The following is a 13150-nucleotide window of genomic DNA, read 5'->3' on the forward strand; positions in this document are numbered from 1 at the left end:
CAAGTGTTTAATTTTCGCCAAGTTTGAGCATCACTTTATTTGCAGAACGGACTTAACACTGCAAAGACAAGTTCATTGTGAGATTAGAGATTCTTTTATAAGAATCCTTTGCACACTATGAAAACGATGCCTTGTCAATTTAATGGAATACTGCACATTCTCATGTTATTTTTGGAACGTGTTTTACCCAAATCCATTTTAGCCCTGATAAGTCTTTTGACAGACAAACTTCTGGTCATGAATCCCTATTTTGACAGTGTAATCCTTAGTGGAATCTAAACTTGATGTTTTATATGAAAACAACTTATAAATACATATTTGACTAACTTTGGCCCATGCGCCACAAGAAAGATCAGCCTACATAGGAAACAGCTCCTGCCCAGAGTCACTCACTTCCTGCTCAGCCTCCTTTCGTGTTCCCTTTTCTAAGGCTGCAACGTGCCTTTTCACTCCTCCCAATGCCTTATGGGCAGATGGGAAAAGTGGCGTCTGGTGAGGGTGAGTGTGTGCCTTGTGATGCTGGGATTTCCAGTGAAACAAAACCTGTGGTTTGGGGCGCTGTAAGCTTTGTTCCTTTTCCTTGCTCTTTTTTGTGTTGTTTTTTTTTTTTTAATTTAAAACCAGCATTTTTCAACTCTTGCAGATGAGGACAAATCAATATGGAGGGGTGGTCTGTTTCCCCGACTTTGCCCCACTATGCCTGAAGGTAAAATGAGTTATTACTCCTCTGGTTTGTAGAGGGAAACCAGAGGGAAACTGATTTGTCGAGGGAAGCAAATCAGTTTCTCTTGGAATATGTTCATAGTGAAACAATCACGAAAGGTAGCCATTCTCAATCACCTTCAGGTTGAAATAGGACTCGGCTGTTAACTTGGTATCATGGGATGCGTGACAATTATAATTGTTAAGATTTCTCAAAGGATAGCACCCAAAGCTTTTTAGGAGACAGATGCTTCTGGGAAAGGTCTGTTCCTCAGGCATCTTGTTAACCTCAGGGCCTCGCTGCACGAGTCTTTGCTGAGCTGGCAGAACCCCAATGTGCTCTGTCCAGCTTGTTCTTTGTTCACATTTACTAACCAGGCTCTGAAGAGTAGATAAAGGTTTTTAGTTGTAGAGATGGTAGCCAGTGACCAATCAGAACTTCTGATCTCGGGCATGCCTTTACATGGCTGATGAATCCTCTGCTTTTTGGTGGCTTAATGGTAAAAAGAAAATGTTCCTCACTCACGCTTTAATGTGTACAAGGGGATTTTATAATTTTTTGTCAGCACTTGGCACATGTATTAACTTTCTTGTGTTTCAGGCTGGTGAGTTAGTCTCAATAGAAGAAAAGACCCATTTATAGTACACCTTTACTTCTCATCTCTGCCTAAAAATTTTGAGAGGATATATGGAGCCTGGTAATGAGGACAGATGTTTCCACAAAGTGCTCCCATGTCTCTGTTCACAGCCCTCATTCCTCAGTTGACTGCTGTCCACCACTACTGTGTTATCCAAGGTCACCTGGCCCAGCCCCCGGGCCAGCAGCCTCCTCTGAGCACTGCCCTGCTTATGGCCCTGCTGAATGGTGGAAAAGACATGATCGCTCCTTTCTTGGATCAGAAACTGATCAAAAGCAAGGTCATGGTTTCTGTAATATCAGAATGGAATTACTGGGTTCTATGGAAGATAGGATTTATTGTTGTAAAATCTGAGAAAGAATATAGGCAGAACTCTGAAAGACTAAAAGTTACTAGTATTTTAGACCAGAGAGCTACTTTTTAATCTCATGGCGATGAACATCTCACTGCTCTGCTAAATAGTGAATTAAAGACTACTAAGGTGAAATCTGTTAAAGATGTCCAGATACTAGCCAGTGTCCCACTTAATTCCAAATATCACTTGGCACAGCCGAAAGCATTGTGGTGGCCCGGGGCCAGGGCAGGCTCTCAGAGTGTCTGCCCTGCAACTCACTCAGCACCTCTGCAGCTTCCTAAGCTTTTCATCCATACTCAGGAGAACATGAAGGCAGCTTTACTTACTTCCTTAATGGACAGCCCCTCAATCTGGAGCAAGGAGGAACTATGTGGTTCTAGTAGTTCATTCCACTGACTTCTTGACTTTTTGAGGCAGTGGCCGAGGGGCTCTCTGAGAGCAGCAAACAGTCCCATTACACTTCTAGAACTGGAGAATTTCACAGAATTTCTTATGCTTGGAGGCCCTTCCTGTGGCTTTTTAAGGGGTTCTGAGGCACACCCACCGTCCAGTCCTATAATCAAGATGTGGAAACCATTCACCTTGTCAGTGTTCCAAATACATGGAAATAATCACAATACTACCTTAAATGCATACAGCACCTAATTTACAAAGTATCTCCATGAATATTCTCTGAATCCTCACCACAGCCCCGGGGAGGGTTGCAACTTCAGCTTTACAGATAAGGAAACAGAAAGCTCGGGTGAAAGGACTGACCTCAACACCTCAGCCACAGAGTCAGGATCAAATCGAGATCCGACGTCTCACCTAAATACTCATCTAAACCTTCCCATCAACTGTGCCTGGAAGATACTGGTTCTAGAGGGCTGCACAGCTGTGTGTCAAAGGGAGTGTGTAAAACCTACCTGCCGACAAGCAAATAAGACAGGGCCAGTGGCTAACCCGAGCTTCAGATCAGCTGATGTTGGTTTGCCCATCTGGTCAGAACATGAGGTGAAGTCCAATACGTCATCTATTAGCTAGTGAGAAGAAAAAAAGGAATGTTACAAGCACTACCATCCCAACATCACAGCCACCCTTCCCACTGTACCAACAGACAGGCCACAGTCGTACAAAGAAGCAGACCAACCTGAAAAGCTATTCCCACATTTTTTCCATATTGATAGGCAATCTCATGTACCACGGGGTCAGGGCATCCTAGGACAGAGACCTGAAAGAAAGAGAATTCTGAGATAAGGAGCTGGCAGGCAGAAGCAAGGCCGCCAACCCCTGGGTGGAAGGAGTCATAAACCCATTCCCTTAAGAGGCAGTGAGGTTATGTATAATCAGGAGATATTGCTATCAGGACACCAAACATGTACCACTACATACAGCTGACCCATAAATAATGCGGGGGTGACGAGTGCTGACCCCGTGCAGTCAAAAATCCATGAATAATTTTTGAGCCCCCCCAAAACCTGTTGACCAGAAGTCTTACCAACAACAAAAACTGCCCATTAACACGTTTTGTATGTTACCGTTTCTCCAAAATAAGACCTAGCCAGACAATGAGCTCTAATGCATCTTTTGGAGCAAAAATATAAGACCCGGTCTTAAAAATATGTGTATTTTGTACTATATTAGTACAATAAGCTAAAGAAAAATATTAAGATCATAAGAGGAAATAAGTTTACAGTATTTATTGGACAAAAATCCATGTATAAGTGGACCCGTGCAGTTCAAACCCATGTTATTCAAGGGTCAATGTACCTGTGTTTTTGTTTTTATTGAAAGGACTTCAGTTTCAGATTGTTTTCTGAAGTTCTAAGAAAACTATCCCTTTTTTTCCCTTTAAAGGATCAGACCGCTTTTCCACTGCTTTGGGAAAACCAAGTTACACTAGATCAGCTATGCTGGTCAACCTTTTTGACATGCAGAAGAAACACTCCAATTTGTGCAGTACTGGCTTCCAGCACTCAGCAACTGTCCCAGTTGCGGGCTTTGTTATTTTTCTATGAGTTCGTCCTTATTTTAGTGATACCTAATCATACACAAGATGTTGCCATGTTATTTCCCCATTTGTAGTCCTTCCTTCCTTTTAATAAGTTTTAGTGATTTCAATTATTTCTGAAATGCAGTTATTTCTTGATATGTGTGTAATAGCCTCAAGCCTCATGCTTCAGACATAGATATTATTCTTTCATTGTTTCCCTATTTCTTTCACAAGTTGTAATGTAACTGTATAAAAACATTTTTCCTTTTCAGTGGGGGAGAAAATAGGACTTTTAGCTAAGTCTTTTTTAAAACGCCAAAAAGAAAACTAGCTGGCACTGGCCCCTTGAGTGCATTTCCTGCTGCTCTGCTAAGCATGCTAAGCAGCCGGCCACATTTTCAGGAAACAAAGACGATAAAAAACAAAACAGGGAGGGGAGAGGCATGTACTCCACAGGAGAGGAGGGGTCTAAATTGACCCTCCATGAGAAAGCCAGCTGGTACTCTTGCCTCCTTCCTGTGGGGGGGTCCCTGATGATAAAGAACCCTGTCCCCTGACTTCAGTCCCTCCCTCTGCTCAGGCCTCAGCACAGTACAGGAGTGTGGGCTCTGGTCAGCCTGCGGGGTGTCCTTGGCGTGTTCCTTCATCTTTCTGGGCTTCACTTTCCTCGTCTGTAAACCGTGTGGTCAAAAGCTCTTACCTCAGTGTCGCTCGCTGTGAGGAGTACAAGTGGCGCTACTTTTACCCCCGCAGCCCAGTGCCTGGCATTGTAATAACTCAGCATGTTTGCTGGTCCTGTTAAGAGTCCTTCTCCCCCACTTTCCCAAATGGGTGCAGAACCAGGACCTGGGGCGTGTCCATGCCCCTCTGCTATGTAATGCCAGACCACGTAACGTGCTCAGCCCTGAGAATGTTGGTGACGACTTAATGAAATCTGTGACTGTGCAGTGTTTGGCCACACATCCTCCTCAATAAAAATGCACACATCCTGGAAGGTTAGGTGGCCACTCACTTGAGTGAATACACTCATAACTGCTTTCAACGGCGAAGACCTCACCATAGCAGACACTAGTCCACGGGCTGTAGGGAGGGGATCCGCTTTTCAACTACACTAAAGATTCTAAGAGACCACATGGGAGACAATTTAGAAACTTTGAAAGAAGTCAGTATATCCATCATATCCATCAACTTGGCTAAAAGAATGACCGAGTGGCAAGATTTGGGCAGGCTGGGGTATACTGAGCTCAGAACACAATGATTTCCCTTTTCTCGGCAGATATAACCCAGAAAGCAATCTTGCAGATGGGTTAATGCTGTTTCTTCAACCCAAAGCAGCACAGAAATGCACTTTGTTCCTGCAGAGTAAAAGATCTTAAAAATCCATTCTGTTTCTAAACTCAATAAATTAAAATGGAGTATGTATGATGAGACTTCGCATTATCTTCCTTAAACCTGACAACATCACATAAATATGTCTTTTGTGGTTGATGAACAGACAACTCACAAAAAAGTAAAGATATAAAAATGGCCCTTAAGCTACTGAAAAGATGGTCAACTTCACCCAGAGAGGTGAGATGCAAATTAAAACTCTATGGTAATATCATTTCTTACCTATCAGATTGGCAAACTTTTGAAAGTATCACACATTTAGTTGGTGAGGCTGGGGGGAAAGAGGAAGACACTCTCACAAACTGCTGATGCCAACGGTGGAAACGCATAGCAGCGCAGCTCTTGTGGAGGCAACAAAACCACATCTATAATTACCTTGAAATATACCCTGAAGGTACCCCTCTAACAATACAAAAATACATTTACACAAGGTTAGTCACTGCTGTATTCTTTGTAACTGTGAACTACCGGGAACCTAAATGCCTATATATAGGAGTAGGTGAGTAAACCACAGTAGGTGTTTCCCTGAAAACAAGATCGGGTCTTATATTAATTTTTGCTCCATTAGGGCTTATTTTCAGGGGATGTCTATTTTTTCATGTACAACAATCTACAGTTATTCAAATACAGTCATGTCATCATCTGGAACATCGTCATAATGTCCTAAATGTGTCCGTCTGGCTGAGATCTTAACTGGGGCTTATTTTCGGGGAAACACAGTAGATGATTAAAAAATGAGGAAGAGTCTATAAACCAACATGGAATGATTTCCATAGTGTTGACTGAAGAAAGCAAGGTACAAAAGCAAGACAGACAAAAAGCAGTGCAGCATACTACTTTTTGTTGTAAGAAAGAAGGGGTTGTAACATACGTGTACGTCTACTCGTTTGTGTCAAAAGAAACAGGAAGGGGGGAACCATAAACTAATGAGCATGGTGACCTATAGGGTGGGTGGGAAGGATGGGGAGTGGGAACGAGAAAGGGGGTGAGAAGGCACTTCAGCTTTTGGTACAGCTGACTTTTGGGAGCTACACGAATGTTTCACACTCAAAACAACCTCAAAACCAAAAACCAAAATCAGTAAGAATGGGAGGAAACCCCTAAAATGGAATAAAAACTGTATTTCACCTAACTATATTTCCAATAACATAACCACACTGAATTGGGGGGAGAAAGGTAACTTTTGAACACAGAATTTTGACTATATTATCTTCGGACTAAAGACAAAAGAAACTGTAAATAAATACTGAACTCTTAGCTACGAGGCTTGTTTTTCACAGAAATGGGAGTTATCAGTTTTTAAGCTCCTGTAGTGTAGTCTTGGGTTGAACAAATAAGCATGTTGTAGAGAATGGGGGCCAGGTTTCGCACTGTTGGGGAAGGGAGTTAAAAAAACGTAAAGACAGAATGCTGGACTAAATCATGAATCCTCAATGGATTTGGAGCAATCAGCATGATACCTCATGGTTTTGAGTAGATATAGATGGATACAAAAAAAAGATATCCACATATCCACCTACATGTATTATACAGACATGTATTTCCTAGCTCTGGCCAATGGGAGGCCTAGAAACAATGACAGTAGCACCTAGATCTTGGTTTCTAAATATTATTTTCCACCAAAAGGAGCCAGGGCTCCTTGGAGAAATGACGGGTCCCAGTGCTGGAAAGGACAGGATGAGTCTGCTAGAAAAGAAGGAAGTGCTGAAAGAATGACAGGGATATGTTAACAGCACACAAGAGCCAGCTTCAAGGGCCTTTCCCTTGGTCAAATATGGGACAACTGAGCATTAAATAATAAAGGGCGATAATCCATAGAATAAAATAAGAATCCAAGAGTACATATAGGCAAGGTCTTCCTTAAAATAGAATACCAAATCTACTGTAGAAGCATGATGTAGAAGGAATGATGGAATTGAACTGCCGTTTGGCAACCAGCATAGTAATAACTGCCTCAGGAAAGAATCATAAAGATGCTAAAACCAGAGAGTGACAGTTTGATAAGAAACAGAATATTCACATAGTCTCCAAATGCCTCTCCCAAATAGAAAACAATAGTATCTTGAAAGTGAAGAAACCTGGCAGACAACACCCTGATCAAGTGACCAAAGAGAACATCGTCAGTAATAGGATAAAGGAACCGTTCCAGAATCAAAGAGACTAAAGAGTCATGACAACTAAATCCAACATGAGATCATGGATTGGATCTTGCACCAGAAAAAAATTGTTTCCCTTTGTTACAACAGTATTAGGACAACTGGCACAATTCGAATAAAGTCTATCTGTAGATTAGATAAGAATATCACAACTGAAAAATAGCGTTCTGCAAATATGACGCATAAAACAAAATTCGGTGGTGGCACTCTGTATCTTTGAGAAAACAATAGGAAGATAGCCCATTGATTCCAGGCCACACACAGCACTGGAGAGAATATAAATTCAGAAAAAAAGAAAAAAAACGAATGCAGGATTACCATATGAGTTCTGGGTTCAAATCCCAGCTCAGCCACTTTCAGACTTTCAGACTGAAAACACTGGACCTCTCAAGTCTCATTCCCATCAAATTTTCTGGAGACCAAGTCATGCCCTTCACTGGTAAACTACAGAGTGTATGTACTCTGTATGACTATGTACACACACACACACGCAGCCAATCATCTTTTAAGGTTACTTCTATTTTAATATAATCAGTGTCACAAAACAATCCTACACAGGTCTTTCTTAGATTTTAATACTATTTCCACTAAAATGCAATGAGTTAAGAAATTGTGTCCTTCGTAGAATGAATTATAAGCTGCTAAATTTCCATTAAATGCCCTAACATTGTGGAGTTCCATTAGTTCTTCTGTAACAACTGTGATGTTTAAATTTTCCTTAACCCCCGTTTTGGCATCTAATTTGCCTTGCATGCAGGACTACATAAAAATAGCGATTTTGAATATATAACATCTCTAGAATATTTCTACCCATAGGCACTTAAATATAGAAACTTGTATTCAGAGCACTATGATTTTGCTTTATTATTCTGACAGCGAGGGAGGTTAGGAGTAAGTCCCACGCAAGTGGGTAGTTCTGGGGTGATGCCAGCACGCCTCCTAGTGGACAGAGCAGACCACTTCATTTTGAATAAGGTCGGGCCACGTTAGTATTCACATCCACTGTTTTACTTGTTAATCTGCGAAGAACGAAGGGCTCTTTATAAACGGATACATGTGCTGCTACGTCTTTGGCTTCCTAAGCAGAGGACAGTGACCACAATGAAGACTCTCCTTGGGAACCTGAGTCCCTCTCCTCGGCCCCTTTCACAGAACGTGATCACTGAGTCCCTCAGTTCCCGTTCGGGCCCCAGGGCTGTGGCTGTGGGATGTCCGCTTAGGTGTGGACAAGGGCTTTGTGTTTCCTCTACCTCTAGTGCTTATAACTGCAGCCTGACGCTGGTGAAATCATCAGCGAGCCTCGCTGCATGAGGGCCTCACGAGGATGGGTCTTCCATCTTATTGGAAATTTTGGCCGTCAGTGAAAAAGCCTTACGGTGCCCATTTTAAATAGGTCATTCTTTTAGTTGGCACTCCAGTGGCTATCATCTTTTCATCCGTCTTTTTTAAAAAAAAAACACTTGTCATTTCTTGGAAATTAAAAAAAAATAATAATAACCCTTTCAATAAAGACAAAAGTGGCTGAAATCATGGCCAGCATATTCTACATAATTCACATTCCGTCAGGTTTCAATTAGGTCTTTTTTAGGAAGAAAATGTCCTCATTCTTTTCTGGCTCACAAGTATACATTTCTTGACACTTTACAAAATAGACTGTTGGCAAGGGATTTTTTTCACCTGAGGGGCCTGAGAAAAAGCTCTCTCTAACTGTAATTATGTTAAGAGTGTATGTATCATGACAGCCATGGGAGTTTGCTCCTTACAGGCCTTCCTTTCTTGTCGCTTTAATTACAGGGGACCGTTACTCGCCCAGGATCCATCTCGGTTGCTCTGTTAGGCTGACACACCGTCAGATGAAATGTTCTCTAGTGAGAACAGTCTCTCATTTACGGGTGGCACTGAAAACCACACATTTTAGTCTACAGATTAAGGATAATGCTGATTTTTTTTTTTTTTTTGACAACTATATGGAGAGTAGAGGGAAAGCAAGGGAAAGAATAAGTTAAGGTTCACACTCAATTTATAGCCTGAAGAAATATGGCCCGTTTATATTTCATTCAAAAATACTGGCAGCATCTACTATTCATAAAAAAGGATGAAGAGCACTAGTACAATCTGATACTGTAATTGGATATTTTCTCCTGGGTAAATATTGTATTTACAAGCACAGCACTAATTACCTTTTTAAAGGTGAAATGTCAGAAATAGTGTGTGGAAGACAATCATGAGAGAAGTGATTTGTGATAAGTTGTTGAAAAGGTTGCATAGCTTGGAAAGTAGATTGGGTGACTAAAGCTTATTTTGATTCGACTTGGGAGGAAAGATGAAAAGCAAATGACTGCATAAGCAAAAGAAGACAGCAAAAATGAAAAGCAAAGCAGAAATTCTCTGCTGTTTGGGATTCATTCTTTTCTCAGTGACCTCTTGGGATTTTGGTTACTATTTTTAAGGTTCTGCAGTGAAATGTTTTTCTAGGAGAATTAGCTCCCTGGAAAGAGCTATGAGGCTTTTATTTATTTTTTTAACTTGAAAAAAGACAGAACGTACATACTGCTTTACAACTGTTGGCTATCAGACTTGCAGTCTTCTTGAAGGTCTTTTCAAGGTAGTGCGCAAATCTTTCATTCTCATTCTCCTTTGACCCTAGCTGAAGAAATTCACCTATAGAGAAGGAAAGGGGTCATTTGAGACATGGTCTTATTGCCTGGCTAAATACTAAGATGGAATAAAAAAGAAGAAAAGTCAGAATTAACCTACCACGCACCAGATCTTCAATAACTTGGGTTAAAATAGATATAACAGTTGTATTTCCAATTCGTGCCAGAGCTATAGATGCTGCAGAAAGAATTAAATCTCCAGCAAGAACAGCCTAGAAAAGAAGAAGAAAAAACCTTTCAGAGAAAAGTGTCAGAGTAACTGTGCCACAAATGAAGTTACTTCTCAGAAGATACAAACAAAATGGGAGGGAGGGGTCATCTTGGATTGTTTTTACCCTTTTTCTTCATCAGTAGGATTATGTAATAATCAGTCACAGATTTGGAACACCGTTTGGACAGGTTTGGTTCTGAAAGATTACCTAGTCTATCTCTCCACCTCAGAACTGAAGAAATGATGTCTGGAGATGGAAATTCTCTTACCCTCTAGTTCACCCCTTGCCGCGCCAAGAAGCAGCTGCCTTCAGTTTAGTTACGCTGGGCCATGTGCTTTTCCCTCAAACTATCTTCTTGTGCCTTTCTTCTTGTGCTTCTTCTGCCCAAAAAGGCCTGCTCTTTCTTCATCTAGCGCTCATTTACAAAATTCGTTCAGATGGCGTCTCCAGAAAGTCCACTCAGATCCCTCAGTCTGGTCAGATACCTCTTTTTGTGGGAGCACAGCACCCCTCCTCACACACTGCTGTCTGCACTTTTCCTCAATCAGGATTTCCTATTTACTGAACTCCTTCAGGGTTCAGACGGGGAATCACCTCATCTAGTACTACCGTCCACCCCCGTGCAGGGCAGACACTTTACTCAATGAAACCAAGGAATCTGGGCCCCAAGTTCAATGCTTTCTGCACTAACCCTGTCCTACACTGTCCCTCATTCCTAGACAAAATATCTTTCCCACTAGATAATCAATATTTTTCCAATCTTCTTTAGATTGTGAGTGGATGTCTGTACGGTATTTGCAACTAATTATAAATTATACATAATTGAGTTATATGCTGTGATCAAATACACTAACTTGTATATTGAAGTATTATGCTATAAAATAGTTATGCTAGTTATAAATTTTAATTCATAGAATTTTCAACGTAACCACATTTTAAGTTTTTATTGTGACTATTGGTTTTCCAGTATCCAAACTTAGTGTTCACTATGTTTACGAATTAATCATCATGTATATGACATATCTCAATATAAATATACATTTACATTTATAAAGCCATTTTGCAATTATGATATATATGTACATGCACATATTCATCCATCTGGCTACATCACTAGCAGCTGAACGCTTGGATCTCTCGGCTTTTACCGCCTTCTTTTCCTGGTCGTGGGGATCCTGGAGGCCAGACGCTTCCAGCACATGGAACCCGATTAGGGCTGGCTGGGGTGAGGGGTTCAAGAAAGGCAGGGCTGGGAACCCAGGCAGGGTCACGGGGGCTCGTGGGGGGCTACACGCTGAATGATTTTTCGGTGTCAGGAACATAGTTGTTTTGGTTGAGACAGAAAAGGGGAGGAGACTGGTAGGTGGCCTTGTGCAGGCAGAGCACTCTCACAGCTCAAAACGGCAGGTGACAGTGGTAAACACCTTCTTTCACCCACTCTCAGAAAGAGGCGACCAGGGGGGCAGTCGCACAGGGGACTTGGTCAAGAAGACCTTAATTTGTTCTCTTCATCCTCCTCCCTGACCAAGTGCTCAAATAAGGCTGAGGTCAGGCCCTCAACACGGACAGCTGACTGCAGGGACACATCACAAAGTTACCCACAACTTCTCCAAAACAAAACTCCACCCTCTTTGTACCAACGTTCTGATGTATAGAACTCTGTCAATAGGACACAAAATCTTTTAATCAAAAATTTGAAATAAAAGGCTTACAAATGAAATTGCAGGGCTCGATTACACAACAAAGTCAAGGACACTAAAGCAAAACCAGCATGTGAAGGTAACAAAGAACATATATTTCTCTTTTAATTAGGGCAATTAGAAAACAGCAGGGACCAGGTGCCATCAATATGTGAGGGAGGGGACTGGTGAGGAGAGGGAAAGCTTGTTTCTATTAATGTTTGGTTTGGGGCAGGACGGCCAATGGAGGGGCGTGCGTGCTGGGAGGGGCCAGCTCCACGAAGGCCCAGACACTTTCACTTTTATTTGTTCAACTGCATTCCCATTCTTCAACTCATGATTTAAATATTCTTAAACAAATTTCTTAAACAAATTTCACACACCCTCTTCAAGAAACGCTAATAAAATAATATGGAAATGTGCTTTAAAATATACATATATGAAACAATACCATTCATAATGCTTCTATTTCAAAAGGTAAAATTTTCATTGTAAAAGTTTCCCTTTGATATAGTTAGTTTTTATTTTTAAAGTTTTATTTACTTTTTTGTTTTTTTAAGTTTTATGATATTCTTACACATGGCAGTCAATAAATGGTTAACGAATAAAATGAATCTGTACAATGTATGATTCCTCATGAAATGTGCTTTTTGAAATAACTACCGAGACCCCATTCCTTATAATCAAAAGGAATTCTATAGAAAACTGACTAACCGGAAATACTAAGTTTATTTTTCTACAGTATTATCTATCATCCAGTTTCTGTGTACAGATAAGACATGAATACTATTTAGAAAGTTGGAAGATCACATAGGAGGAAGCATAATTTTTTTAAAACTTTTTAAAAAAATTTACTTTAAGTGTGTTTTTCCAGGACCCATCAGCTCCAAGTCAAGTACTAGTTGTTTCTATCTAGCTGTGGAGGATCTAGATGCCGGGATCGAACCCGCAACCCTGGTGTTACCAGCATCACGCTCTAACCAACTGAGCTAACGGGCCGCCCCAGGAAGCATAATTTTTTAAATGAGACAAATCTGAAAAATAAATGCAATGCAAAGTGCAAGTGAGTTGATAGGCAAGATTAAAAAACACAAAAAAAACCCATACCTTCTTTTCACCCCAGATCTTATTAACTGTGTGTTTTCCTCTCCGAGAACTTGCATCATCGATAACGTCGTCGTGAACCAGACTAGCAGTGTGGATCATTTCTGCAATTAAGGCTATGGCACGCTGGCTGGCTTGCACATCTCTAGTTAACAGAAAGCAATGCTTTTTAACAGAGACGCCGCCTAGAACCTTCTCAGCAATCATGTTGTGAAAACTGGACATCAGATCTAGGACAAAGAATTTTATTTCTCTAAGAGAAACCGTACAAACACTTTGGCTTCCC

General features: G+C 41.1%; 1 protein-coding gene across 4 annotated transcripts in view; it reads right to left on the bottom strand.

Moving 5' to 3' along the window:
- The window catches only part of PDSS1 (decaprenyl diphosphate synthase subunit 1), a gene marked incomplete at its 5' end in the record, with an annotated part of 36683 nt that overhangs the window by 6571 nt on the left and 16962 nt on the right, over positions 1-13150 (bottom strand). For 2 of the 4 annotated variants that reach the window (XM_081062253.1, XM_081062254.1), the window contains 5 exons: positions 2601-2714; positions 2825-2905; positions 9764-9873; positions 9970-10081; positions 12868-13009. In XM_081062253.1, the coding sequence (XP_080918379.1) occupies positions 2601-2714; positions 2825-2905; positions 9764-9873; positions 9970-10081; positions 12868-13009 (559 nt within the window). Of the gene's footprint in view, positions 1-2021; positions 2249-2600; positions 2715-2824; positions 2906-9763; positions 9874-9969; positions 10082-12867; positions 13095-13150 lie in introns of all 4 variants that reach the window. The other 2 variants (XR_013994156.1, XM_081062255.1) reach the window with 2 other exon arrangements.

This window comes from Rhinolophus hipposideros, assembly GCF_964194185.1.
Source record: "Rhinolophus hipposideros genome assembly, chromosome: 1".
Lineage (NCBI taxonomy): Eukaryota > Metazoa > Chordata > Mammalia > Chiroptera > Rhinolophidae > Rhinolophus > Rhinolophus hipposideros.